The sequence below is a fragment of the Leucopleurus acutus genome (assembly GCF_964270905.1).
Source record: "Leucopleurus acutus genome assembly, chromosome: 11".
Classification (NCBI taxonomy): Eukaryota; Metazoa; Chordata; class Mammalia; order Artiodactyla; family Delphinidae; genus Leucopleurus; species Leucopleurus acutus.
The window spans coordinates 103,135,003-103,162,728 of record NC_139152.1 but is presented as its reverse complement, the minus strand read 5'-3'; the positions used below and the strand labels follow the sequence as shown (position 1 = coordinate 103,162,728).

At 63.2% G+C, this 27,726-nt stretch overlaps 2 protein-coding genes across 2 annotated transcripts; one reads left to right on the top strand and one right to left on the bottom strand.

Annotated features, from left to right (window-relative positions):
• Positions 1-9,089: 9,089 nt before the first annotated feature.
• On the bottom strand, positions 9,090-17,231 carry CRELD2 (cysteine rich with EGF like domains 2). Its single transcript, XM_082849474.1, has 10 exons — positions 17,056-17,231; positions 16,697-16,779; positions 16,049-16,159; positions 15,667-15,758; positions 14,819-14,995; positions 13,357-13,452; positions 12,286-12,369; positions 11,177-11,272; positions 10,607-10,753; positions 9,090-9,362 (listed from the first exon to the last, which is right to left on the bottom strand). The coding sequence occupies exons 1-10, from the start codon at positions 17,176-17,178 to the stop codon at positions 9,313-9,315; spliced, it is 1,059 nt and encodes a 352-aa protein (XP_082705600.1). The 5' UTR covers positions 17,179-17,231; the 3' UTR covers positions 9,090-9,312.
• A 412-nt stretch (positions 17,232-17,643) lies between these two features.
• On the top strand, positions 17,644-26,057 carry ALG12 (ALG12 alpha-1,6-mannosyltransferase). Its single transcript, XM_082849288.1, has 10 exons — positions 17,644-17,701; positions 20,044-20,382; positions 20,456-20,588; positions 21,952-22,125; positions 22,706-22,900; positions 23,366-23,469; positions 24,038-24,261; positions 24,739-24,908; positions 24,997-25,072; positions 25,148-26,057. The coding sequence occupies exons 2-10, from the start codon at positions 20,215-20,217 to the stop codon at positions 25,377-25,379; spliced, it is 1,476 nt and encodes a 491-aa protein (XP_082705414.1). The 5' UTR covers positions 17,644-17,701; positions 20,044-20,214; the 3' UTR covers positions 25,380-26,057.
• The last annotated feature ends 1,669 nt before the right edge of the window (positions 26,058-27,726 follow it).

The window sequence follows — 27,726 nt, the reverse complement described above, 5'->3', positions numbered from 1 at the left end:
CGCTCCTCCAGCAGATGTGCATCAGAGGGGGGGGAGGGGTGGGTGCAGCTGCGGTGTCCTGCACATGGGGACGCGGGGACTATGTTGACGATCGGTGCCTGTGTGTGTGAGAACACGTGTGTGGATGCATGTGACCGCATGTCTGTGGGTGTGCTCGTGTGAGTGCACACTTGCCCGTGCTATGGGGGGTCCAGCTCGTGAGCAGTGTGTGAACCATGGGCTGGACGTTGGCCTGGGTAGCAGCGACATGGTGACCTTTGACCCCAAGACCCACAGGGCCCCTGGGCAGGGAGGGGCAGTGCGTGGAGGCAGGAGGATACCTTAAGCTGACTAACCCTCCCCCTCAGCCCCTCCTCCCCGACCCTCCGCCCCCACGTCCTGTCCTGTCAGCACTGTCCTTCTCTGTGCCCCTTGGGTCTGAGGTCCAAGGATGCCCTCAGGGGCGCCCCTGCTGGCTGTGACCTAACAGAGGCCCCACTCCCACGTGTGTTTCCTGGCTCGTGGTGGCTTGCAGCATGGGGCTGACCTCTCTGAGGGTTTCCGCATGGGTCTCAGGCTCCAGGGTGGCAGCACTCAGAGGGCCTGGCTGGGCCTGCTGTGCTCCCAGCTCTGCTGTAAGCCGGGCACCCAGGGGTGTTTCTCCGGTGTCCGTCCCTGTGCGACCAGGGTGCACCGTGCAGGAGACAGGTGACCTCCCTGACTACGGGCTGAGATGACAGATTTGCCCCAAAGCTGGAAGCCTGGGCCTCCAGCTCAGAGGGACATATAGACAAGTAGATGGACAGACAAGCAGCTGGTGACGGGCAGAAGCTGCTGAGAATTGGCGGAAGCCGGGCGGGTGGCCGGCGGGTGGCCCGACAGGTCCTGGAAATCCTCGCTTCCTGTTTTTCCAACAAAGGGCCTCTGTCCCGCGGGGAGGTTGCTGGCCAGCAGCAGCGGACGTGCCTTTTCCGTAAACAGGGCTGTTTCCTTTCTCCTCATGGCACAGGAACGGCGGTCTCCAAGCCCCCCATCCCAGCCACGGGCACGACCAGCCACAGGATCCTGTAGGGGAGACGGTCCTAGGACAGGAGCCAACCTGCCACCGTGCGAATGAGGGTTGTGGCTTGACCGGCTTCGATGAGGCCCCCAGAACGAGCAGGGGACAGGAATTCAGTGGTGCCTGCCCCCGGGACAGGTGGGAGGCCAGAGCAGCCTGGGGTCCACGAGAGCCAGAGTCAGGATGGGCAGGGGCTGTGCTGAGCCTAGGCCCCCTTGGGGTTTGGCAGGGCCCTGTGACCCTCAGGCCCTGACCCAGCAGCCCTGGAAGCAGAAAGGCAGGGCTAAGTCCCCACGGGAGCTGGGTCTCCTGAGATGTAGCAGCAGGGGCCCAGCCTGGCCTGCAGGTGGCTCTCCCTCCAGGCTGGCTGGGAGAGCTGCCCCTGGGTGCTCAGCCAGGTGGACACCACCACGGTGCCTGCTCCCCAAGTGCGAAAGCTCAAGGGTCAGAGAGGGCCTCCGACATGCCCAAGCCCCTGAGTATGGCCCTCGGGAGAAGACCAGGCGCGCTTCCCTCCCCGAGGACGAAGGCCAGGCCAGGCCCTGCAGGGGAAGGGCCGGAATGTCGGCTCCAGGCCCCTTGGCCGGGTGGCCTCAGGGGGTCACCGACATGGGGACAGAAGCAACACCCCCTGGCTGGCCCTGGCTCGGGGAGGACCCCTGAGGGGTGCAGGGCAGCCCCAGCCAGGCGGCGGGAGCGGCCTCCGTGTCCTGGCCGTGCAGCCGGCCAGGAGTCAGCGCCCGGGCATGCGGCCGAGGGGGCCCGTGTGCAGGCGTGTGTGGGTGACTGTGTGCGCCCAGGCGGCGGGCGCCTGGACTGGCTCGTGTGAGGGGCTGGTGGGGGTTATTTATAGCGGCTCCGCTGACGAGAGGCACTATTAATAGTGAGGGTGGCGGGTGAATGAACAATATGCCTCCGGGTGGGGTGGGGGGCGGGCGCCGTTCTCTGCCCGAGACACCCGGGACTGGTACCCCAGCGGCTGGACAAGGGCCACTGTTATCCAGTCAGCAGCTGAGCCGGGGCCTGCGGTTCACCTGGGGCAGCAGGCTGGGGGGGGCCCAGGCTGGTGCCCCGCGCCCTGCTCTCCCAGGGGGCCATTGGCCAGCCACCCTTCACCCCAAGGAGAGACGTGCTGATGCTGGGGAGTGTGAGATGGGAGGGGCAGGGCTAGGAGGGGCCCCAGATGGAGGAGCGGGTGCTTAGATGGGCCCCCACACCTGGCGTCAGGTGGCAACATGGGAGAGGGTGGACGAGGGGCCGCAGGGGGGTGGAGCCCTCAGCCCCAGCCCTGTGCTCTGTCACCTCATTTCCAGTCCACGACCGGAAGTGGCTTTGACACAGGGTCCCCGCTGACCTCGCAGGTCAACCCCGCCTCCAGCAGGGAGCAGTACATGGGGGCGGGGCAGCAGACCACACCAAGGGATGGGGGGCCGCTGCTCACCCCCGGGTCTGCCCGATTTAGCTTCATTCTCTTTAACTGTTTTCTGAAACCACAAAGGGATACTCAGCTCCTGGTAAAAAGGTCAGACCTGACCCCAAAAAGGGTGCAACATGGAGCGGGGCTGCCTGCGGGCCGTCACTTGGAGCCCCACTGTCCAGCCTCACGGGGCGGGGGCTGCTCCCCTCCTCTCCCGGAGCCCAGTCGGAGGTCCCCCGAGGCGCCCATCGGGAGGGTGGGCTGTGGTCCAGGGGCCCAGGGGCCGGCCGTAGCTCCCCGGGGAGGGAAAGCTGTGCGGGCGCAGGCCCTGCTGAGACCAGCCCTGGCGCGGCCCCCTCCCTCCCCAAGGCAGGGCCTGACCTGAGGTCCTGGAGGACACGGGGGGACGGCAGGGGAATAGACCCTCAGTGCCTGGGACGGGATCTCTATGCCCCGAGAGCCAGTGCGGGTCCGCGGCGCTCATCAGGCCCGAGCCCCTGGGCCCCGCCAGCTCCTTCCGGGGCTGAGACCCCGCGCCGCCGCCCCCATAGGAGGACGCGGGGACGCATCTGCCGGGCCGCTCACCCTCGACCTCACATCTAATTCACCCGCCTGCTTCCGCCCGGCCTGTTTCTTTCGGGAACCCCCCCACCCGCGATGACGTCAAGCGGGGCACGAGCATCCCGCCCGCGGCCACCTGGCGCCAAGCGCTTTCCAAGAAGGTCGCGGCCCACCGCGCACGCGCCGTGCCTACGTCCCCGAAACCTCGGGCTTTACCGTCGGCGTCATCACCCCTGCATCACTACAGCTCCGGGAAGGGGAAAGGGGGCTCCCAGGGCCCGGACGCGCGGGCGGGCCGCGGGCGGACCCCAGCCTTTCCGGCCGCCCTAACCAGGACGCGACGCGCGGGACGATCGCGCCCCTCCCCCGACTTCTCCTGCCCCCACCACCCCTCCCCCCGGCCCCGCGGCCCCTCCCGCGGCCGAAGCCTGGCCGACGCTTCCGGCGCCGCCCCCTTCCCGGCATGGCCGCGCCCCGCTTCCCGCCCGCAGGCCGAGCCCTTCCCCGCCCCGCCGCAGCGCCTGCCCTGCGAGGGCGGACACAGGGGTGGCGGCTAACCCTCCCCTTGTCCGGGAGGTGGGGGGGGGGGGGGGCAAGGCATCGACGGGTCGGGCCTGGAGGGAGGCGGGGAGGGGGGCTGGGGAAGGTGTGCCCCTGTCCGCGCCCTCTTAGGCGCTGGGTCTCCCGAAGGGCTGAGCTGCCCAGAGGGTCCTCTGCCCGATCGCGCCCAAGTCCGGAGCAGGGACACTGAAGCCCACGGGCCGCCCCTCTCTAAGAAGGTGGGCGCCCCGCACTGCACACGACCCGTGAGGCCAGTGGTGTGGAGCCAGCCAGCCTGGCGTCTGGGATGACCCCAGCACAATGAGGGCTTTGAGGACCCTGAACTGGGAGGGGGCGTGTGGCCTGAACAGCAGCCCGTCCCCAGAGAGGCCCAAGGCGGTCCCACCCAGCCCCGGCATGGAGCCGTCTGCCCCCATGGCTGCCCCCAGGACCGAGGCCTTCTGTGCTCCCCGCCCTCTACCCCCGCCCAGGATTCCAGTGCCCCCTCTGCCTGGTCCCTGAGGCGCCCCCATGCCGGGGCCCATCGGGCTGGCTGTGGAGCCCCTCCCCACCCCTAGGCCTGCCTGTCTGCAAGACCCTGGCACCGCCGGGTGGGGATGAAGAGCAGAGGCAGGAGAGCCCAGCAGTACCTGGGGGGCTAGAGGGCAGAGCCAGCAGGGTCTGGGAAGGCAGCTGGGGTGAATGTCTGTGAGCCGGAGCCGTGGCAGAGGAGGCCCCAGGAGCCAGCCCTATTCCAGGCCCCCGGTGGGTGGTCAGTGAGCAGCCCAGGAAGGATTACCCACAGAGGCTGGCCCTGGGCCGGGGCACCTCAGGGAGCCGGTGTAGTGGAGTTGGGGAGGGGCAGCCCCCCACTTCCACTGTGGGCCTCACACAGGGACAGGGGCGTGAGAAGGGCAGCAGGCTCTAGGCAGGCGCCAGGGTTTGGGGCCTGGCGATGGGGCAGGGGGAAGGTAAGGCCTGTGCCCGGCTGCTGGGACCTGGGACGGGTGTGAGGCCTGGCGGACGCAGCCATCTGGAGCGGGGAGAGGCAGCCTGCCCGGGCTCCCGCGGGCCCCGCTGCCAGTGGGAGAGGCTGTCACAGGATGGAGGGTGACGGGGGTGGTGGCGCCTGGTCGTCAGGGGCCGGTGCGTGCAGCTTCCGTGAGCGGCAGGGCTGAAGCTGGGCCAAGGGCCCGAGGCGCCTGAGGTCGTGGTTGACAGAACACTGTGTTCCCGGGGACTGGACTGGCGGCCGAGGAGAAGCCACGGGTGCGTGACCAGGAGGCCCCCGTGAAAGGTCGTGACCCTTGCCCCGTCTCCAGGCCCGAGGCAGGCTTCAGACCCAGAACCCCCACGGAAGGGCAGGCTGGGTCCCCAGTAGGCGGAGTCTGCCACATCGGCACACCTACCCCTGCCCTTCCCGGGACCCTGTAACTGAGCACACGGAGGAGAGATGCCGAGCGTTTGAGGACTGCTAGACACGGGTGATGCTGGTACCTGGAGGCCCACAGTGTCCTCACGGCCCCCAGGCCACGGGGACTCTCCAGCCCGCAGTCACCTGGACCGGCTGCCCATCCTCCCTATCAGCAGGCCAGGTGACCAGGAAGTGGCGAACACACTGGGCCTTTGTAGGACACGTGCGCTCTAGGGAGAGGTGGGCCCCGCGCAGGGGCAGAGGCCTGGGGCCCCCCAAAGCAAGGTGCGTGCCACCATGAAGGAGGACGCACAGGTCTGGAGGCTTCGGGTTCTGGAGTAGTACGTCCGGGCTCGGGCTCTGCTCCAATGCCCAGGGCCCCTAACGGCCCCCAGCTGGACGCGGCACAGAGCAGGAAGGCTGCAGCTCGGTGTCCCTGCCGCTGCATTTAATCCCATCCCGGGGGCAGAGGCGTGGATGGCTGAAGGGGAGGCCCTCCACGCAACCCCGGGGGCCAGAGCGGCAGGCGGTCTGCAGGCCGTGGCTCCCCCCGGGAGAGGGGGCACCTGGCCACGGGCTGCGGCCGTCGTCTCCCCAGAGGCCGACGCTTGGGGCTGGGTGTCCTGGGCTCTGGCCGGTGCTGAGCAGGATCCCTGGTCTCTACCCGCTTGAGCCAGAAACCCCGTTACCCCCGTGAGACGAGTGTCCCCAGACATGGCCTGTGTCCCCGGCGCCACCCATTGAGAACCGCTGGCTTCCAAAGCGTTTGATCCTGTGACACAGGCTCCCACGTCAGACCAAGGGACCCACTTCACAGCAAAGCCAGGACCGGGCTGGCTGGGACCACGGGCACTCAGGCACCACACTTCCAGAAGCTCCTAACCCATGGGGTGCACAACAGCCTGCTGAAGACCAGGGGGACGGCCATGCTCTGTGGGGAGGGAAGCCACCCCAGGACCTGCATATGGTGCGCACCTGGGCCCACGTGCCGCGGGCGGGTGGGAGCAGCCCCGGGAGTCTGGGCCTCCAGGGCCCGCAGAGCCGAGGTCCTGGCTCCCTCAAGGGACGCGGCAGAGTGCCCCCGCTGGGCTGCCAGGAACCTCGTGCAGGGCCCCGTGGGCGAGCAGGAGTGCCACCGGGGCACGGTCCTTGACCCTGACTGGCAGGACGGCATTGCATGCCGTGACCCTGAGGAGGTGTGCGGAGGCGTCCCTGCAGTGTGGGACCGTGGAGGGCGCTGTGACTCACTGCCCCGGCAGCCCCGTCCATTCCCGTCCCGGGGCAGCACCCGAGGTGGGATGAGGGAGCAGAGGCGCGGCCCTTGCTGGAACCGGGTCACTCCAGCGGCCAGGGGTCCGGGCTCCCGGGGCGGGGGGGCCTCTGAGGCTCCAGTGTGACGTTCCGGCTCTGTCCCAGCCCCGCCCCAGCCCCGCTTCCTTCTACTCCCGGGACCTCCTGGCCCAGGGCTAGCACCCCACCCACCGGCCGTCCAGAGCGAGGGGCCCGGGGTGGTCCCACAGCGCCACCTGCTGGCCTCACCCGCCCTCCGGCCCCGGGCCCAGTGGCTGATCCACCGAGGGGGCCGGACCTGTCCATCTGCTTGGCCAGAGGGGAGGACGCAGGACTTGGGCAGGGGTCACCGCCAAGTCACACCCCCGCCCCGCCCCAGGCGGAGCCAGAGCCTCTGAAAGGACAGCATCGTTCAAGCCCCCACGCCCACATCCCCACACCCTTGCACGTGGACCCCCAGCCACGGTAGTCCCGGGACCCTGCCTGCATCCTGAGCCCCTAGCCCGGCCTGGTGCGGCCCTGCTGGGGGCGAGTCCCCCTCCCTGCCCGATCCGCAGCACCACCTCCGCTTTGTCCGGCCCAGCTCCCGGGCTGGGAATATCCTCCCGTTTACAGATGAGAAAGCCGAGACTGGGTGTTCCACCATTGACTCCAGACCTCGGGCTCAGAGGGGCCAGGATCCCCTGCTGGGTGCAGAGACACGGCCCTGGGGAGCGGTGGGGGCTCACAGAAGGGTGCAACGTGGGCAAGGGGCTAGGGCCGACCCCTGAGGGTGACAGCTGAGCAGATACCCCCTGGAGGGAGGGAGCGGTGGGGGCAGGGCCCTCCCACGTGTCCCCAGCAGGAGGGACAAAAGTGCAAAGGCTCTGGGGGGGATCGTGCACGGCGCTTTCAAGGAACCAGCTCAGCCTGACTTGCGCTGCCCTAGTGGGGCAGGGGCAGGGTTGGGGGGCCTGAGCGGGGGTCCCAGAGCAGAACAGCGTGAGGGCCAAGGGAGCCCCCTGGGCTGTGGCCTCATCCCTCTTCAAGCCACCCAGGGCCAATAGTGCCCAATGGTGGAGGTGGTCTACCAGCAGGAAGGCAGCGTAGGGGCCGGGCAGGGGACCCCTCGGGCCCCATGGGCCAGCGTAGTGGTCGCAGGGGAGCCAGCCGCAGGGCTCAGGCCGGGGCCAGCTTTCGAGTGTCCAAAGCAGTGGGGCCCACCCCCTCCCCACTGCCAAGTGACTCTCCGGCCCCCTCAGGACACCTACTGATGCCACCTGTAGGGGGCAGGGGGCAATGGCACCCACAGAGCTCCAGTGGGGGGAGGGCAGCCACCCAGGTGAGCCCACCGTGTGTGGGGGGACAGTGCCACCCAGGGACCGTGCGCTCGGTCCCAGGGCCTGCAGTGAGGACGGGGGCCATCCGGTTCCAGCTGGAGAGGGGGTCAGCTCCCCAGTGCAGTCACGAGGCCCCACCCGCGGGATGGCTTCGGCACCTGAGCCTGGGCCCCGCGTGCAGGACCTGAGCCAGGTAGAGACCACCCGCCCTGGCCTGGAGCTGCCCCCGCGCTCCCCCCCCCCCCGCCCCCAGCTGACAGGGAAGGCTTCCCCTCTCTCCGCCTCCTGGGAGCCTTCTAGCCGCGCCTCCCTGAGGCGCCCCAGGCCAGAAGCCTCCCTCTCCTTGTCCACCCACTGGTCAGCACCTCCACTGCACCTGGCCACACCCACCTGACATCCATCCGCAGGGCCCCAGCCCACACGGCTTCCTGGAAGCCCCCAAACTGCAGGCTCCCCAGGGACCCCCGTCCTCTCACCTCCGCCTGGCCCCTCGCTGCCCTTCACACGCAGCTGTCACCCCCATCACCCCCGCTGGTGGCCGCGCCCTCCCATGTGCCCTGCCCCTCTGCCTGCACCGCCGTGTCCATCTCCGAGAGGACTGTGTCAGCTTGACGACTGGCCATCCCCCAGTGTGGACCCCCCAGGCCTGGACCAGACGACAGCAGCCTGCAACCCGTGCTGCTTGTTGGCCTTGCTGAGCCCACTGGACTCCACGCCCCCTCTAGGGATTCGGCCCCCCCCACCCCAGGCCTGGCACTGGAAGCTCCACCTCTGCCATGGCAGAGACAAGAGACCGGGGAGAGCCCGAGGTGCACTGGGGTGTGGCCAGCGCCTGCGGCCCTTGGGTGCTGTGGTCGCCCCTTCCCAGCAGGGACCCCTGGGGCAGAGTCCCACCTGCAGGTGCCCTGTCCCAGTGCCCAGGTGAGAGGGCCCAGCTCGGGCTCGGAGAGCACAGGTGCAGCAAGGGGACAGGTGGATGGCCACTGGCGCCAGGACAGTGGGAGGTGTTCACAGGGATGACGTGAGGCCTGGCTCGGGGCGGGGGGACAGGAGGCCAGAGGGGCTGGGGGAGCATGAGCGAGGGGAGTGGGTGGGGTGGTGGCCACTGGGCATTCACTGGGGGGCAGCCCTGGGGGGCTGGAGCGGAAGCTGTGGTCTGACCGCCACACAGACTGGTGGGAACGGGCTGGGCTGGGCTGCGGGGGGTCCATGCAGCCTTCTTCCCACGTGATGACCTGGCCCTGGGGCTCACGACTGACTTTTTCTCCAGCTTCGCCCCCAGGGTCCCTGGCGACACTCTAGCGGCCCAAAGGTGGGGCCCTGAAACTCACCCAGTTAAGGTTCTGATGGTGCTTGCAAGCCTGGGGGGTGGTGGCAGGAGCCCCTTGGGGACAGCCTGGCTGTGCTGCCTCAAAAACCCCCGCAGGCCTGGGGGCTCCAGCAGGACGGGGCAAACTCTGTTCTAAAGGTCCACACGCTTCCAAGGAGACAAACGCACACCTGTTGTCTGCCCGACTACCTTCAGTGGCCAATTTTATTATAAAGAACGGTATCAAAATATACAAATCTGTTTAAGAACAACCAAGAAATGCAGCTTTAAGGGTCAAATAAGCATCAGCCCTTTCCATGAAAGCAGCTTCCCCTGGAGCGACGGTGTGACATGAAGGGCCACGTCCAGGACGACAGTCTGAATAATTTAAAGGGCGGGTGTGACTTCTGACGTGGACGCACATCATAAATCTTCACGGGACAGTGGCTGTGTTGGGCTTGCTTCCGTGACTTCTGTCAGAAAACAAACAGATCAGTCCGTAAAATCCTAGCACGAAAGGTCCTGAGGACGCGGCCACGAGGCGGGCGCTGGGGCCGTGGTAACGCGTGGACACGCTGCCCATGGCCGTGGGGTGGCGCCAGGCTCCCTCTGGATGCAGCAGCCCCAAGCACCCCACGGCTGGGGTGTCCCGACGGCACCCCGGAGCCGCCACACCACTGTGGGAGAGACGGGCAATGGGAGCCGAGGGGGTGCCCCCAGAACCAGCTGGGACGAGACAACAGCCTGCGTGACGTGTGGGGACAGACGGTGCGTGGCTGCGGCCCCTCCGCGGCCCTCGCTGACTGTCAGGCCCCTCGGTTCCTACAGGGCGTCTACGTGTGGATTAGCTTCTCTTTATCCTGCCGGGACCCAGGCAGCTTCTGGAGCCTCCCAAGTCTTACTGCTTTGGGAAAACTCTGAGCCCTTGTCTTTTTTAACGTGGCTTCTTTCCCGTTCTCCGTGTTGTTCTAGAACTTGTATGAGATGACTGTGGGAAGAACTGTGTCCCCCCAAAAAAAGGCAGGTTGGCATCCTAATCCCCGGTGCCTGTGAACGTGACCCTACTTGGAAATAGGGTCCCTGCAGGTGAGCAGGTTAAGAACTCACTGGGGTGGGCCCTGACCCAATGGCTGGTGTCCCTATAAGTAGAGGGAACTTCGGACACAGGCTCCAGGGAGAAGGCCATGTGACAAACAGAGGCAGAGGCTGGAGGGACGCAGCTGCCAGCCCAGGAACGCCAAGAGTGACAGCCACCAGAGCCAGAAGAGGCAGGAAGGATGCTCCCCGACAGGCTTCGGGGGAGGCAGCCCTGCCGACACCTTGATCTCAGACATCCAGCCCCCAGGACTGGGAGACAACGCGCCTCTAGGGTTGAAGCCGCGGGGTCTGTGGCGCTTTGTCACGGCTCCCAGGAGCCCCCGTGGAGCCGTCTGCCCCTCCCGCCGCCTCCCTGCACGTGTCTCAGGCGGACCCGGGGGCTGCTCAGCTGGCGGCCCGTCTGCTGACCTTCCTTTGCATCTCCCTCCACCCATACAAGGGGGAGTCCCCCGGGGCTTCGTCCCCATAGAGGACTTTACGCTCTTGTCTTCCAGGAACCCGGCTCCCATCATCCCAGGGCCACTTTTTGTGTAAATTTCTTAACTTGGGGACAGGTGGCAGCGCACCGAGGCCCCGCGGCCGAGGGCAGAGGGTGGCCGTGGGGTGAGCGGTCACTCACCGGCCCCTGCCGGCCCCGTCTGCACACAGATGTCCTCGGCCTCCTCGAAGCCCTCGGGGCACACGCAGACGAAGCTCCCGGGTGTGTTGTAGCAGTTTTCGTTCCTCCTCAGACAGGGCTTCTCCGCCAGCGAGCACTCGTCAATGTCTAAATAAACACATTCCACTGAGCAGGTGACTTCGTTCAGCAAACATGCACATCGGGGATCGAGGGATGCACACGTCATGATTCCCTCACACACAGAAAGCGCAGAGACGGAACCATCCCATTAGAGAAAGGAGGCAGAAGGGAGGATTTAACAGGAGCCCCAGAGCCAGGCCGTCGGGGGCGGGAAGAAGAGACGGTCCAGGCAAATGTGAGGGCGGGAGCCCGGTGGTTCTCCAGCCGGGTTCCAGCCGGGCTTGACTGTCGAAGTGGTCGCCCAGACGGAGCCTGCAGGCCCTTGTTCGGCCCCCACCCCCATGGGCGCGTGAGAATCAGCGTCTGCAGCCCAGGGTCCCGTCCCCACCAGCGCGCATGGCCTCTGGGAAGGTTCCCGCCCCCGAGTTGAACGCAGATGCGCCCGCTGACCTGCGCACTGGCCGCTCTCTTTCGAGTAGCCGGGGAGGCACTCTTTACACTGTCCAGGACCCTTCCCTGTGCAGCCCACGCAGGTGGAATCACATTCTGGAAACAAGAGGGGAGGGAGATGACGACATGAGACCCCCATCCTGTGGGCAAAGTGCGACCTGAAACCACATACGAGATGGTGGAGGCTCTGCGGCCGGGAGAGCCCAGTGTCCCCATCCTGGGGGCGTTGGGGAGCAGACAGCGTGCGCTTGAGGCAAAGTGCGCACTAGCTGCGATTGACCGATTGACCATTGGTCCTGTGTTGCTGAGGGACCTCGGTGCAGGCCGGGCTGCGGGAGCAGCAGTGATGGGGCCCCTCCATGACCTCTGTCACGGGAAGGATGGGGGGCAGCATCTTCTCTCAAACAAAACCCGCCTCCAGCTGTGACACTGCTAGGAGCTTGGTGCCAACAATGGCAGAGAAAGTGTGATGCTTTGGGGGCGTCTCATTGAAGCTGTGTGTCCACAAACATGGGGACAGGACGGCATGGCCGCGGACACGGTGAGGGGGCACGCAGGGGGGAAGGCGAGGAATCGGCACCACCTTTCAACCTTTTGGGGGCTGGGTGGGCCTAAAATCCACATTCCCTTGAACTGACCAACTCGGAAACTCATCCAAAGAAAATAATGAAGAATGTAAAAAGCTTTACCTACAGGGATCTTCAAAGTTTGTAACTGTGGGAAACCGTGTATGACAAATACTCAATGATACGGATTGTTGAAGAAACTGTGAAATAACAGCGTGCTCCAAAATAATTACCACGATGTACAGAAATGTGACATGCAAAGGCGGTCACGGTACCGTTGAATGAAAAACAGACAGGTAGCAAGGCGCCGCTCAGACCAGCGCTGCTTCGACCGGCCTGCCAGGGGCCCTCCCCAGGGACTGGATGCTGGTCAACTCTTTTCAACTTATCTGAATTCTCTGATTCTTCTTCAGGAAACATCTATCACTTGTGTTGCCACCTTCAGTGTTTTAAGTAGGCAGAGCATACAGGGGTCCTGCGGACACACCACAAGCATCTCGGGGGAAGGAGTGCTGCAGCGGGCAGGCCGGGCGGCGCGCTCACCCTGGCACACGAACGAGCCGTTGAGGTTCTCGCAATATTGCTGCTCCTCGCAGGGGGCCGGCTCTGCCGCGCATTCGTCCACATCTGGAGAGGATGGCACAGCTGAGGGCGGCAGCCGCGCCCCGACCGCTGGCCAGAGGGACCGCCGTGGGGGACACACGGTCAGTCATCCTCGGGGCCTCCGCGTGCAGGTGGGACCAGCGGCTGACCCGTGAGTGCTTCCCCGGGGCCTCGGTGAAGCTCCAAGGGGGCTGGGGGGCCCCACCCTCCCCGTCCAATGTGGGACGGGGGGCCCCCGACTTGCCTGCAGCTGAGCAGCTGTGAGAACGAGACCAAAACCGAGGCCCTGGCGGGAGGCCTCACGCCTCCCACCGCCCCCGCCAGCACCTGGGCCTGCGTGCACTCGGGCAGGGCCGAGATGCTGGCGGCCGGGCTGTAGGGCTGCAGCTCGAGGAGAAGACACCCCGGGAACAGGCGGGGCCCCGGCTGGCTGGGCACGGTGGACAGGGAGAGCCACGCGCCACGGCTAGGGCCTCCAGACCGAGGGGCCGTGCAGAGTCCACCACAGTCAGAGGCTGCCCACGCCCTGCAGTGTCCACTTGCCGGCCAGAGCCCCCCACCCCACGTCTGTCTCTTTTATGAAACCAGGGCCCGAGGACACACGATTGGGCCTAAGTTCCAGGCTTCCCTCCCGGGCCCTGAGCCAACAGGACCACCGGGGCCACCTGATGGCAAGGACGGGGGACAGGGGCCACCTTCCCAGCCCAGAGTCCAGGCCACAGAGGGTTCACGTACAGCAACCAGCCCACAGGCAGGCAAGCCCAGCCTCCACGCCGTGGCCGTTACAACACAGCCTGGAACGTCAGAGGCCGCTTCCCCAGCCCACCGGCAGGCAACCCAGCCTCCACGCCGTGGCCGTTACAATACAGCCTGGAACGTCGGAGGCCGCTTCCCCACGAGTCAGAAGGGGGCAGGGGGCAGGAGTGGGGTGTCCTGAGGGTAGCTGGGGGCTGCGCAGACGCCACGACAGAGTGGGGGGAAGGGGTGGGGGAGGGCAGCCGCCAGCCTCACCTACGCAGGCGTCGTCCTCCCGCGCCCAGCCCACTTCGCACTGGCCGCAGTCTCTGTTGGTAGGGCCTGTGCACGTCTTGCAGGACTCGTCACAGGCTGGAAGGCAGAGGTGGGATGGCCGTCAGTACGTGGGGATCCCGTCTCAGGAGTGAACTCGATGCAAAGGGCGTTTCGGAAATTAGGAGCTGACATTCATAGGGTGAAAACAAAAACCGCAAACCAGCAAAAAATCCCAGCGGAGCAAGATACGGTCAACGACAGAGAAACTCGTGTGATTCACAACATCCCTGAACTTAACGAGAGAGGAGAACACATGGGGATTTCCACGCCCAGGGGTGATAAAATTCTCAGCAAACGAGGACTCCAGAGGAATTGCTCGTGACCTGGCAGAGGTAGCCTCCCAAATGCTGGAGCCCACACCCAGCTGGGTGTGTGCATGCCGCCCGCCAACACGCGTGGACGTTCTGGGCCCGGGAAAGGCCTGGGGGTAGGAATCAGAGAGGCTGGCCTCCCAGGCACCCAGCACATTCTCCACGGGGATGCCCAAGGGAGCACAGCCTCACCGCCAACCCTGACGGGAGAATTCAACACAACTGCTGACGCCCAAAAGGTCTTCCTGTACATCAGTGACAACCAACGAGAAAACACATCGAGACAGGGTGCGCCTCATGGCTTCCTCCCTGGACTTACACATCTACACCCCGTCAGAGGACGCCATCCTGGGCTGACGCAGCCTCACGAGCAGGGCATGGGCCTCCCCAACCGAAGGAGAAGCGTGCCCATCACAGCCGAGAAGGCTCCACCCGTGCAACCCCACGGCCCATCTCAGAACTCACGGGGGCGCCCAGAACGACAGCCAGGGCACCTCTGAAGACCCAGGTGGGAGAGCCCACCTTCCCCGACACCAGGGTGACCAAGACGGCGCATCCTCTACACGGGGACCTGGGGCCAGGAGGTCACACTGCGTGGCCTCCGCTGTCCCGGTTCTCACCTGGGCCACCTCCCCACCCTGCTGGTGCCCTGACGTGGCCAGACTCGGCCCTGCCTCTGCTCACTCCGAGACCCTAAGCCTGAGTGACAGCGGGGACACCGGCCTCTGATCCCCGAGTTGCGCCCAAGGACACCCGAGCCTCCTGCTGGGACAGCCGCGGGGAGAGCAAGCTTGGGCCAGACACCCCAGGTGCAGGTCCGGGGCCCCGGGACCAGCGTGGACGTCACACAGCTGGAGGTGCCACACTGTCCACCCTCCGAGCCCTTCTCCAGAAGGACATCGCGGGTAAGCAACTCACACGTCCCTCCTGGGGCTTGTTTGGAGACAGGAAGCGAGACCATCCCTGGCTGCTGGTCCTGTCATGTCCCTTCTTACGTCGTACAAGGGCCCACGCCTTCCCCCTCAGCTCCCAGAAGCCTGGGTCAGCGGCCACCGGGTCCCCCTCCCATCTACACAGGCAGCTCTGGGTACCTGAGCAGATGCTGTGCGTCTCATTCCTCAGTGAGTTGAAGTAGCCGTCCATGCAGTCGGCGCACAGCGGTCCCCGGTACCCCAGGTGGCACTGGCACGACCCGTCGCCCTGTCTGCTGCCATCTCCGCTGCAGTGACCGTTCCCGCTGCAGGGCCGCTCGGACCCGCCCTGGCACGCTGCAGGGACCCCGAGACCGCTCAGAGCGCACCCCGCGACACATTCGTAAAAACAGCTCTCTGCGTCTCGCTTCAGCCCTTCTGTCTGGGAGCAGGAGCCCCACGCTGGCAGCTCTCTGCGTCTCGCTTCAGCCCTTCTGTCTGGGAACGCAGGAGCCCCGCGCTGGCGAGGGGTCTGGAGGACGCGTTGGCTCGCCTCACGCGGGACACGGGGCCAAGGACGGGACAGTGAGGGCCCATGCTGTGACGCCACACCGGTGGGACAGGCAGGGGCAGCCTCGGCCAGGGTGGGGCCTGAGCGCCAGCATCATGCCCCTTGCCCAGTTGATCCACGTGAACATTCTGGTGACGCCTGGGCGGCAGCCATGGCTTCACTCAGTCTCTTCACCCCCGGAGGCTGGACGCCCCTGGCCCCGGCCTCTCACACGGGCTTCGCTGCTTATGGACCACCTCCCCGCACCCAGAGGGCGGCACCCAGGTGGGCGACCAGGGGGTCTGTGGAGCCCTGAATTAGGAGCATACTTGGGACCAGATACCCAGAGGCGAAGATCGCTGCAGCTGGGAGGAGGCTGCACAGGGCCCACGTTCCCACCCGGGCTCCTGCCCAGCCGGGAATCACAGGGCTAACCGGAAACACACAGGACGCTCACGAGTCCCCGCAGAAAACTCACCCAGGCAGTCTGGCCCGTAAGTTCCTGGAGCACAACAAACTTTCAGTGTTTCCACACAAAACCATTCAAATAAGTCAGGATACTTCTTCTTCCTGAGAATTTTAAAAGTGTTCAGTAAATCTCACACGGCAGATTTCCTCAAAACAAAAACACAGTTGAACATGTAACGTGCTTCTGAGGATCGTGGGATCTGGGAGATGAGGGTCTGGACGCCAAAAGACTCTTCCAGCTGACACCCTCGTCTGGAGGGTTGCACTTTGGTGATAAAGGATGGGAACATGGGTACGGAAGAAACCCCTACTATTTTTGTAGCTTTTTAAACCTGACATCATTTCAAAAGCCAGGAGTCGCTGGCACTGGTCCCCGGGGACGCAGCACTCACAGCCGCAGCCACCAGGTCTCCAGGAGCCCCTCGTGCTCCTCCAGCAGCTGGTTGCACTCGAAGTCGCTGGTCCCACACAGGCCCTCCATGATCTCCAGCAGGCGGACCTCGCTGAAACACAAGGCCGTCAGCACGGCGAGGCCGGGGCAAGGGGCACCTCAGTGGTCAGTGTCCATTCCCCAGGGGTGTCCCGAGGCCCCACCTGCGGCCAGGCCACGACCACAGTGGCGCTTCAGTGGAAAAAGACTCGCAGCAAACACCCACCTGGGGCCGGGGGTAGTCAGTGCAGGCAGAGAACTAAACATGGAGGGTGGGGCTGGTCAGGGAGGCCTGTCCGTCCTCACGGTGGGGCTTCGGGTGTGGGGTGTGCCAGGGGGAGCCCTGCAATGGGGCCGGAGGAGGCCGGAGCTCGGGGTGGGGGGGCAGGAGGGATTTACGCCACCTATGTTTTTAAGAAACCACCGTGTCTGCCGAGTGGAGGGCGAGTGGGACAAGTGTGCGAGCCAAAAGGCCAGCCAGGAGCCAGTGTGCCAGCCCTGGGCAAGGACAGGTGACAAGCCCCAAGAGACGCTCTGTGTCTGTCAACGCTCCCAGGAACACGTCAGGCACCAAAGGCAGGCGCTGGGCCAGTAAGAGCAGGGCGCCCACCTGAATTCATACTTGGACAGCGTCTTTTCCTCCCAAGCCGTGTTTCCACCACCAAAGTTCTTCTTTGCTGTGTCCACCATTCCCTGCGGGGAGACGGCCGCACAGAGCTCAGCACTGCTGCCTCACCCCGTCCATGGTGAGGTGACCACAGTTCATGGTGGGGTGACCCAGTCCATGGTGGAATGACCCCAGATCCATGGTGGGATGGCCCAGTCCATGGTGGGGCAACCCTGGGTCCCTGGTGTGACCACAGTTCACGGAGGGGGTAACCCCAGTAGATGGCGGGACAACCCTAGTCCATGGTGGGGCGACCCCGGCCAGACCCCTGGCCTCGTGTCCCCGCGGGGTGATCGGCCCACCTGGTTGAACTTGTCCACCAGCTCCCGGCATCGCTTGCAGGGCGTCGGCTTCTTGGTGGCCTCGCCGGGCGACAGCAGCGTCAGAAGCAGCAGCCCCAGCACGGCCGGGGCCGGCGGGCGCATGGCTGGCCGACGTGGACAGCGCTGCGGAACGCGGCCGCACGGGCACTGGCCGAGGTCCAGCGGGAACCGGCCGAGCGCTCCGGCCTCCGGCCGCCCACCGGCTCCGAAGCGCCGGCCGGTCCCGGGGCTACTTGACGGCGCCGGCCAGGGCCCCGCCCCGCGCCAGCCCTTCCATCGCTATTGGTCGGCTGGGCCCACCCCGTCCCCATGTGGCCCAATCCGGGCTCGCCACGAGAGGCGACCAATAGGAAGGCCCCGGGTCAGCGTCCCGCCGGGAAGGTTGGGCACAGGGGGCGTGGAGATCCGAGCCCGCCCCTCGCGCCCGCCTCTCGCCTGCACCGCCCGCGGCGGCCATCTTTACTCCGGTCAGAGAGAGCGCCCGCCGCGACGGCAGCCGGGGTTCAGTGGCCATGTTAGGTTCGGGCAAGGGCGTCGCCTCTATTGTCGGTTTCCGCCACCCGACTTCCGGCTGAGGGCAGCCGAGGCGGACGCGCTGCGAGGGACCGCGCCGTGGGCTGGCGAGGTCAGCGTGCGCGGCTGGGGCTCTCGGGACGGGATGCGGGGACCCCGGGCCGGCGCTCTCGCGGTGCTCCTTGGGCCTCACCGTGCGTGGCCACGCGGGACGACCGTTGGGCTCCTCGCCTGGGGGCAGTCTCCTCACCTAGGGTTGGGGCTCCTTGCCCGGGGCCTGATGAGTGTGTTTCTGGGGTTCCAGACACCTGCATTTCCCCACGTGCCCGAGGCAATTGGCACTGGAACCCGTGGTTTAAGTTAGGAAGAACGAAGGTGGGCATTACCTGGTTTCTACTAGGACAGAACTGCCAGAAGGAAGCAGTACAAATGATAGAGTTTTCTCTGGCCGAATTTGTACCAGTTCCTTTGTGTTTCCAGCTAGGGATTAATAACGTGAACATCTGACTTGACCAGTTTCAGTAGAGACCTTAGAATCCGAATAGACGGGGACGAGAAGCCCTGTGCACCTAATCTGAGGGGTCCCCGTCCTAGAAACGGCGTGTTTTAAAGTCGCGGCCTGTGTTGGCCTGTGGGTGCCTCCGATGAACAACCGCAACAGCTGCAAGCAGGTGTGGACCAGTGCGCGTGCGCCTGCTCGCCGCCTCGGGCCCGGTGGGGTTGACCGTGGTTTCTGTACTTGCTTATGTCCTGCTTGTCTCCGCGTGGTCCCGGGTGGGCATGCAGGGCGCCGCTAGCGCCTTCCAGCGTAAGCTGCTTTGCCGGTTGGTGTCTGCCGCTGGTCATCAGCACAGAGCACACTCTTATCTGGGTGAGAAGCTCCTGGGGCCCGGAGCGGGGTTGGCAGGTACCTTTTCACCCCACAGCTCGTGAAATAACAGAGTCTAGATCTTCCCGCAGGGGAACCTCCTCTGGGCAGAGGTGTGGAGTGGGGTGTGCGGGGACTGGCCTGGGACAGCTGTGAGCCCGAGCGGGGTTCCTGCCACGGAGCACCTGCGCAGCTGCTCCAACCGCCTGGCCTTGGAGATGCTTCCTAGTTCCTTAGGCTCTTCTTCCCCTCGGACAGTAAGAGAACAGGCAGTAGTAATGAACGTTCCGTGGTCTCTTCGGCTTCACTGGAAATTAAAGCGTGAGCGTTTCTTTAATGAAAATGTAAGCTGCTGTGATGAGATCCACGCTTAGTTTTTATGAGTGTCTTCTTCAAGTAGTTTATTGAGCACCTGCTATGCGCCAGGCTGTGCTGATACAGCGGTGAGTCAGCCCTGCCCTCAGGCTGTGAGCCCAGCAGGGGAGACAGATGGCCCCTGTGATGACCAGAGTCCATCCTTGCTGAGGTTACAGTGGGCAGCGGGGGACAGAAAAATCCCGCCCTTATGTTTGGTAAGAGGAAAGTTCTGTTACTTCCCTGGGAACTGCACGTTATTTTGGTCATTCTTAGAGCCCTTTGACCCCCTTGCTTCCCTCACCTCACCACCGTATCAGACAGGATTCCTGTTCCCCCAGTTGTTGATTCCCCACTTGCTATCCTAGGAGAGTGCAGACTTCATACCTCTCCCTCGAACCAAAAAGTAGTTTTAACAAACAGTAAGCACCGTGGTTCTCGCCTTTCACTTCTTGCCCTTCTGGTTTTGATCAAATAAAAGCAAGCCTGTTTTCAGACAAGCCAGAAACAGGAAGAGTTTGCCGTCTTCCTTCCCTCGCCAGATTGAAAGATGGAGGTCTTCCACGAGTAGGAACTGCCCCAGACACTTGCATGGTTTTCTCAGGAAGCTTCGTGGCATGGGGTGCCCCCCAAAGCGCTGTTGGTGTTTGGGTGGTCCATTGCAGGCGCGTCTGTCTGCATCCCCACCCCCCCAGGAACACACTCTTGCTTTCTGCCATATCTACGAGTTTGTGCTCACGACCAGCATGGTGCTCCCCGGGGCCCTAAGAGGCTCAGGGGGTGAAGTTCAGAACACAGCGGGTGGGTGTCCGCGGCCCTGTCTCGCCATCCTTGGGGTGCAGGGCTTTGCTGGCGCCCCGAGCCCTGCGCCTCACCTCCTGTCCTCTCGTGGCTGTCCCTCTGCAGTTCTCCAGGCGCACCCCTCCCGCCCTTCTACTTCACAGCCTCCCGGCCCGTCTCCCTCGGCCAGTACCGTGCGGGCCGAGCCCAGCTTGTTCCTAACTCTCCGGCCAGATTTCAGCTTCTCGAGCACGGGGGTCGTCCTGCTGCCCTCCAGTGCCGGGCTGGCCCAGGGCCCGGCTGCACAGTGGACTAAACTCGTGTCCTGCAACTCAGGTCTTTCTTCCTGGAAAAGTATTCGCACAACTTAAAAGCGTAAGAAGGCTCGTTAAAGTACGAAAGCTTCTCTACCGTGATTTTTCTTTCAGCGTTCTATTTTGATGTGTTTTCAGATTACAGAAGCTGCAGCAGTTCAAAGGATTCCCATTACCCTTCAAACACATTTCCCAGGTGTTAACTCGAGTGTGAGTTTTGAAGCTTGGGGACCTGCGACTCTATTCTCTCAAAACGATTCGAGTGGCGGTGCCGACGGTGGATGAAGGTCCGTGAGGCTGACGTGCAGAATGGCCGGGAAGAGGCCGTCGGGCCTGGGCAGGCAGCGCCGGCTCCTGGGGCTGCTGGTGGCGGTAGCCGCCGTCCACCTGGTTGCCTGCCCCTACACCAAAGTGGAGGAGAGCTTCAACCTGCAGGCCGTGCACGACCTGCTCTACCACCGGCTGGATGTGGACAAGGTGAGTTCCCGCCCAAGCCGTGCATCGACCCCCGCTTCCTGGGGCCTCTGCTGACCTGCCCTTCTCCCCGCAGTTTGACCATCTCGAGTTCCCTGGCGTGGTCCCCAGGACGTTCCTCGGGCCGCTGGTGATCGCGGCACTCTCCAGCCCCGCTGTTTACGTGCTTTCGCTCTTGGAAACGTCCAAGTTCTATTCTCAGCTAGTAGGTAAGGGGATCTTCAAACGGGGACGGGGTGGAGAACTGCAGTGTTGTCAGAGGGTCTCAGTCACCCAGGTTGAGGGTCCCTCGTGCAGGAGGGTCCACCTATTGGAATCTCGGCCACTCGGCAGAGGGACTCAGGGTGGGGACAGCGTCAGCCCCGCCGGGCTGTGCCCTCGTGACTGCAGTGGGGGCCGAGCCCCGTCCCCCGAGCAGAAGCAGCACGTTTCCCAGCTGAGTCAAACACATCTCATGGCTGCTTGGTCCGGCCTGTATGGAGAGCTTTAAGAATTGCACATTCCTGGGGAAGAAGCAATTCTGCTTCTTGAAAGATGAGGAAACGGAAATCCACGCTCGCTCTAGGCTGTTGTGGTCACGTGGTGGGGGCCAGGAAGCCTTCGATGGAAGAGTTGGGGGCCACGTCTGAGCATCAGGTCCTTGGTAAACGTGGCCCTGGAGGTATCGGCCAGGTGGCGGGGCCACTGGGGTCAGTGCTGGGCTGTTGTCCTGATGCTCCTGGCCTGCCCAGCGGCTGAGTGCCGCAGGCCCCCACCTTGGGATCCGGGGGGCCAGGGTCTAGGCTGTCCGTCTTCCACGGCCAGCCCATTTTTTTGACAGTTTGAAAAGTTTAATAAACGATGTGACAGGACACGAAATGTGGCCCACCACACTCAAAATTAAAAGAATTCAGTTAATAGCGAGTGAAACACAAAATGAACAAATTCACCTAATGCTAGTTTCAGTGAAAAATATACTGTCACTTTAAATTAACGTATTTTAGTTTCATTCATTTTACGCGTCTATTTTTTTAATTGAAGTGTAGTTGGTTCACAGTATGGCATTGTATCAGATGTACAGCAAAGTGATTCCGTTATATGTATATTTTCAGATTCTTTTCATTATGGGTTATTATAAGATACTGAATATAGTTCCGTGTGTTATACAGTGTATCTTTGTTAATTATCTGTTTTATATCCAGTAGCGTGTGTCTGTTGATCCCAAACTCCTAATTTATCCCTCTCCTCCTTCGTCTTTGGTAACCATACATTTATTCTGTGTCTGTGAGTCTCTTTCTGTTGTGCATATAGATTCATTTGTGGCGCGTTTTAGATCCCACACGTAAGTGAGTCCATGTGACATTTGTCCTTCTCTGTGTGACTGACTTCACTTAGTCTGATCACCTCTGGGTTCCTCCACGTCGCTGCAGTGGCAGGGTTTCCTCTGCTTTGGCTGAGTACTATTCTGCCGTGTACACCCAGCCTGTTTTTAGCACCGAAGGCAGCTTCCCTCCCTCAGGGCCATTTCGACACCCGGTGGTCGCTAAGGGCCCGCCTCACCGCTGTCGCACACACGGCGCCCTCTCTGTTCAGTCAGGGCCGTCCTTGGACTCGGCGTGATCTTTGGACTCTGGACTTTACAAAAAGAAGTGAGGCGGCAGTTTGGGGCCACGGTGGCCACCCTGTTCTGCTGCGTGACGGCCTCGCAGTTCCACCTGATGTTCTACTGCACGCGGACACTCCCCAACGTGCTGGCCCTGCCTGTGGGTATGTAGCTACCTGGCCGGCCTGCCCGGGGGGGGGGGGGTCCCTCCGAGGTGTCTGCCCGTCGAAAGCTGCTCCCCACCAGGCGTCTCAGAAACCCTGCAAGGGGAGCAGGGCCCTGTCCTCGGTGCTGGACTGAGGCCCGGCTTCCAGGGCTCAGCTTCTCTTGAGCAGGGCCGGAGCTGGGAGGAGGGCAAGCCGCGTGCGGGGCCGGTGCAGACGCTCCGGGAGCCTTGGGAGGCCGAGTGCGGGGAGCAGGGACCTTGGAGGGACCGGGCGGGAGAGGCAGCCGGCAGGAGAGGGGAGGAGGTGGCCGAGGTTGGCGCTGGCCATGCGAGTGCGAGGCTGAGGAGGAGGCGGGAAGCGGCATGGACGCCGGCGTCTGGGGCCGTCTGGCCTGCGGAAGTGGCTTGGGCTATGTCACAGCGCAGGACGCGGGCCGGGCGGGGGGGCTGTCGCGGTGCAGCCTCGGGCCCGCGTTGGCGGGTCTGGTTCTGAGAGGTGCTGGCTGTCTTCTGGAGGGTTCTGTGTGCCTTTCCCGAGGGAGGAGTAAGCGGCCTGCCTCTTGGCCTGTGCCTTACAGTTCTGCTAGCCCTCGCAGCCTGGCTGCAGCAGAGGTGGACGCGCTTCGTCCGGCTCTCGGCCTTCGCCATCCTGGTCCTCAGAGCCGAGCTGAGCCTGCTCTTGGGCCTGGCGCTGCTGCTGCCGCTCTGCCTGCGGAAGGTCTCGGTGGCCCGGGCCCTGCGCTGCGCCGTGCCGGCTGGGATCCTCTGCTTAGGTGAGTCGGGTCACCGCGGCCGCGCTGTCGGGGGCCTGTGCTTTCTTTGTCTTGTTTTATGGAGACGAAACTCGGGAGGTTTTCTTATTTTTGTTTTTCGTTAAATGAAATTACCTTCACCTTCAGTGGTGGTAAAACGTCTCGGTGCAGGTCCTTGGCTGCTCTGCCCAAGGGTCCCCCACCCCCTGCTGCCCGGGGCCTCCATCAGGGGCTCTTCTCCTGTGTGTCTCAGCCAGGCCGGGCGGCCGCGAGGGACCTGCATGAAGAGGCTCGTTCGGGGATAGGTCCCGACGCCTCAGCTCCTTTACGTGAAGCTGCTGGTGGCTCCTGGTTTCTGTGCTGACGGGGCTGCATCTCGGGAAGATCTACCTGTGACCAGGGCTCCGCAGCTGCCGTTCAGCCAGCTGCGTCGAGGTCCGAGCTTCCCAGGTGGCCGTGTTCTTTCCTGAGGTCTTCTTTTCTTAGGGCTGACGGTGGCCGTGGACTCCTATTTTTGGCGCTACCTCGTATGGCCAGAAGGAAAGGTGCTCTGGTACAACACCGTCCTGAACAAAAGTTCCAACTGGGGCGTATCCTTCCAGTGTCTGCACAATGGCCCACGGGGCGGGGCTGTGCGGTGAGCCACTCTCCTCCTGTGTCCGCACCTGATGGAGCACGGCGGCTGCTGCAGCGCCGGCACTGGCGCCTTCTTCCCCGCAGTCTGGGCCTCCCCTGGCCCAGTGGCCGCCACCCGTTGTCTGTAGCCGAGGCGTCTCCTTTGTCCTCGTGGGGATCTGCTTTTTTTCACTTTTTATCCTGGAATAGTTAAACGCACGCAAATAGAATACTGAGTCCCGAGTGGGCCCATCACCCTGGGACAATCTGTTTTTACGGTGAAAAATGGAGGGAAAAGTTAAAGAACTCTGCACAGCCCCACTCGCCATCCGCGGCCTGGCTGTGGCACTGACACCCGAGTCCCAGCCTCTGTCTGCGTGTTGAAGCGGTCACGCCGTGGCCCGAGGCGCGGGGGTCCCGGGTGCTGCAGGCAGGGGCGCCATCAGGGCTGCATCTCCCGCACGCTCCTGGCTCCCGCCTGAGCTCGGCCCGGGGACGGGCAGCTGTGGCTGGCGCGTGGCCTCCTTAACCCTCCTGCCGCAGACCTCGCCGCTGCTCTGGTACTTCTACTCGGCCCTGCCGCGCGGCCTGGGCTGCAGCCTGCTCTTCGTGCCCCTGGGCGCCGTGGACAGAAGGGCCCTGGCACTGCTCCTGCCGGCGCTGGGCTTCGTGGCTCTGTACTCGCTTCTCCCGCACAAGGAGCTGCGCTTCATCATCTATGCCTTCCCCGTGCTCAATATCGTGGCCGCCAGGGGCTGCGCCCGCGTGTGAGTGCCACCACCGAGACGCTGCTGCCTGGGCTCCCCTGGGGGCGGTTTGCCGGTTCACAGAGGGGAAGGTGCTTAGGGTGAGCCAATGTGTTTAACTGGGCGCCTGGCCAGGCTTTGGTCAAGGGTCCAGCCCGAGTCTACAGGGCCCACAACTGGCCCGTAAAGGACAGGTGCTGAGTGCCTCGCTCCGTGGGCTCTGCGGTCCTGCCTGCGCACTGTGATGGCGGCCTTATCCCGTCCGCTTCACCTACACACAGGCAGCGCGGTATTTGGCCCGGAGGCTACGCTCTGACCCAAGTAATGACGTGGGATGCTTGACAATGTAATCTAGGGTTTAAATTGGCATCTGGGTGGAATTTCAGAGAGGCAGTGTCACGTCTGTCGCTTGGTGATGACTCGCTCGGCGACAGCGGGTGGCGGGCTTCTGCTCCGCTGCTGCCGTTGCCTTTCCGCAACGTGCACTGCTCTTTACAGGCTGACTAACTATAAGAAGTCCTGGCTGTGTAAAGTGGGGTCCCTCCTCGTGATAGGACACCTCGTGGTGAATGCCACATACTCGGCCACAGGCCTGTACGTGTCCCACTTCAACTACCCTGGCGGCGTGGCGATGCAGAGGCTGCACGAGCTGGTGCCCTCCCGCACAGGTAGGCGCTCGGCCCCCTGCTACCGGCTGCGGCTCTGGCCAGAGGTGCCGGATTCGCAGCGCTAACCGAGCAGACGCGGTTTCCACAGATGTCGTTGTGCACATCGATGTGGCCGCTGCCCAGACAGGTGTGTCCCGGTTTCTGGAAGTCAACAGTGCCTGGAGGTACGTCCTCGTCTCGTGCACGGGTGCCCGGGGCCGCCACGGACCCGGCGGTGCACAGCCTTGCTCTCGTTTCAGGTACGAGAAGAGAGAGGACGTGCAGCCCGGCTCCGAGCGCATGCTGGCCTACACGCACCTGCTCGTGGAGGCCGCCCCCGCGCAGCTGGCCCCCTACCGGGACACGCACCGGGTGCTGGCCAGCGTCCCAGGCACGACCGGGCTGAGCCTTAACCTGAGCAGGCTGCCCCCCTTTGACGTGAACCTGCAGACCAAGCTGGTGCTCCTGGAGAGGATTCTCGGGCCTCCCTGAGGAGGAGCCAGGGGCCCTCCAGAAACACCGGCAGGACGAGACGGGAAGCGCGCAGAGGACCACGGGTGTGCCCTCACGGGGGCGCGTCCACGGCCACAGCCGGGGCACCCACATCCACGCTGCCCACCACCTGTGAGAACGAGGGGCCTGGCACCCCTTCCAGGGTGACGCTGGGTGGGATGCTGTTCGCCGTCCAGACCGCAGCGGGGTGTGGATCTTCCCGCGGAGCTGCTTCTGGGCAGCAGGCCGTGGCCTCTCGGCCCCTGAAAGGTCGTCCCCCTGGGGCAGCGTAACCGCAGAAACTCAGCACCCAGCCCTTGGGGTGGGGCCTCCTTTGTGGTCACAGGCAGCCGTTTCCATTTCAGATGAGGCTTTAGGAGATAAACTCGTTCAAAAAGAGTGAGAGTCAAATTGTAAATGTCTTCTTATTGTTGATCTCAGGAGATGCTTCCAGAGACTGCTTCCACCTGGGTTTTGTTTAAGTGATTTGGGCACCTTCCCACTTTGCTGAACAGTGTTTACTGAGTTCCTGACACGTGTCTGACTTCACCAGGCACTGAAGACGATGCAGGGAACTGAGTGTGCTTTGCCCGCATGCACACACACCGTGCACATGCACGCACACGCTATACACGTGTGCGTAGACACAGGCAGTCTTTCCTGAGCCATTCCAGAGGGAGTTGCCTGCACCTGGCCTTCAGTTACTGTTTTTTCCACTGGAGCTGACAAGCAGTCTGTGCGGGCCCCTCCCCAGCCCTCCCCGACACAGCACCCACTGGTGATTCCTGCCTGTTTCTCCCCGACACAGCACCCACTGGCGATTCCTGCTGCGGCCGCCCGCCACCCAGCAGGCTCCCACCTTACCCTGTTGCCTGTTTCTCATGAGCGTTTGTTACTTCCCTGTCATCGGCAGTTCTCAGTGTTTAGATGTGGCCCCCAGTCGTCAGCCTGCACGCGTGGACTGCTGCCGGATCTCGATGGGCCGTGAGCTGCCCTGTCGGTTGCCTTGGTGTTCAAACTGCAGATTCACCCGGGGGGCCTGTCAAGCCGTGCTGTCCCGGCTGCGTGCCCCGTCGTTAAGGTTTTGAGCACTTCCCTGCTTCCTGGCACAAGGAGTCCCACCCAGGCTCCTCGGGCCTCTCTGTCTCCACCCTGGAGTCAGCCGTTTGGAGGGCCCGGGCTCCTTCTGGCAGGAACTGGTTTCAGAGACCGATATCTGGGTGCACAGTGCACGATATCTGTGCACCATGTGCACAGTGTGCTCACTGCTATCAGGACGCCCATGTTTCTAGGCCCTTCGGAGAGAGAGGACAGGCGCGCCTGCACGTGGGCACACGCTTACGCACGTGCACAGGCGTGAGAGGTCACAGCACCAGCTGACACCTCCAGTTCCACCCCATCTCTGTGGGCGTGTGTTTGCCTCCCTCATTCCACGTCTGCATGTCCTCTCCCTGCAGTGAGAATCCTGACCCCGACAACATCAACGTACGTTTGACCCGTGTCAAGGGACACCGACCCCCACGCAGTTGGAAATCCGCATATAACCTTTGACCCCCCCGCCAAGGCTTAACTACTAATAGCTCCTGTTGAGTGGAAGATTTACCCATAACGTGAACGGTCGATGACACATATCTATATGTTACATGTCAGATGCTGTATTCTTTCAATTATGTAAGCTACAGAAAAGAAAATGTTAATTAAGAAAATCATAGGGGGACTTCCCTGGTGGTCCAGTGGTTAAGACTTTGCCTTCCAGTGCAGGGGGTGCAGGTTCGATCCCTGGTGGGGGAGCTGAGATCCCACATGCCTCGCAGCCAAGAAACCAAAAACATAAGCAATATTGTAACAAATTCAGTAAAAAAAGGAAATCATAGGGAATTCCCTGGCGGTCCAGTGGTTAGGCCTCTGTGCTTCCACTGCTGGGGGCCTGGGTTTGATCCCCGATCGGGTAACTAAGATCCTGCAAGCTGCGCGGTGGGCCAAAAAAAGAAAAGAAAATCATAAAAAGGAAAATATTTATAGTACTGTACTGTGTTTATCAACAGCATGAGTTTTCGTCATCTGTTTCCAAGATGAATAGTCAGTACCTACATCATTATTGTCTTAGACGACACGAAAGGCTGTAGATGTTACACATGTACCTCATACTAGACATCAATGATGAAAAGATAGCGCGGAAAGGGAACTCGCGTCTATTTACAGGCACAACGACGTGCGCATCGGCGATGAAGCAGCAGCAGCATGACTGCTTTATGGTTGCCTAGTGCGACCGATACGATCGCTCCCAGGCAGCCCGGCCTGTACACTAATGGGTGGGTCGTCATAAGATTCTTATGGCTTATAGCAT

What these genes read in the sequence shown, in the direction of transcription:
- CRELD2 (XM_082849474.1), bottom strand. Translation starts at nt 17,178, where the DNA reads ATGCGCCCGCCGGCCCCGGCCGTGCTGGGGCTGCTGCTTCTGACGCTG. An exon ending in TGGTGGACAAGTTCAACCAG is followed by an intron (nt 16,780 to 17,055) that starts GTGGGCCGATCA and finishes GTCTCCCCGCAG; the next exon opens with GGAATGGTGGACACAGCAAA. An exon ending in GGAGGACGACGCCTGCGTAG is followed by an intron (nt 12,370 to 13,356) that starts GTGAGGCTGGCG and finishes CATCCTCTCCAG; the next exon opens with ATGTGGACGAATGCGCGGCA.
- ALG12 (XM_082849288.1), top strand. Translation starts at nt 20,215, where the DNA reads ATGGCCGGGAAGAGGCCGTCGGGCCTGGGCAGGCAGCGCCGGCTCCTG. An exon ending in ACAAAAGTTCCAACTGGGGC is followed by an intron (nt 23,470 to 24,037) that starts GTATCCTTCCAG and finishes CTCCTGCCGCAG; the next exon opens with ACCTCGCCGCTGCTCTGGTA. An exon ending in GAAGTCAACAGTGCCTGGAG is followed by an intron (nt 25,073 to 25,147) that starts GTACGTCCTCGT and finishes CTCTCGTTTCAG; the next exon opens with GTACGAGAAGAGAGAGGACG.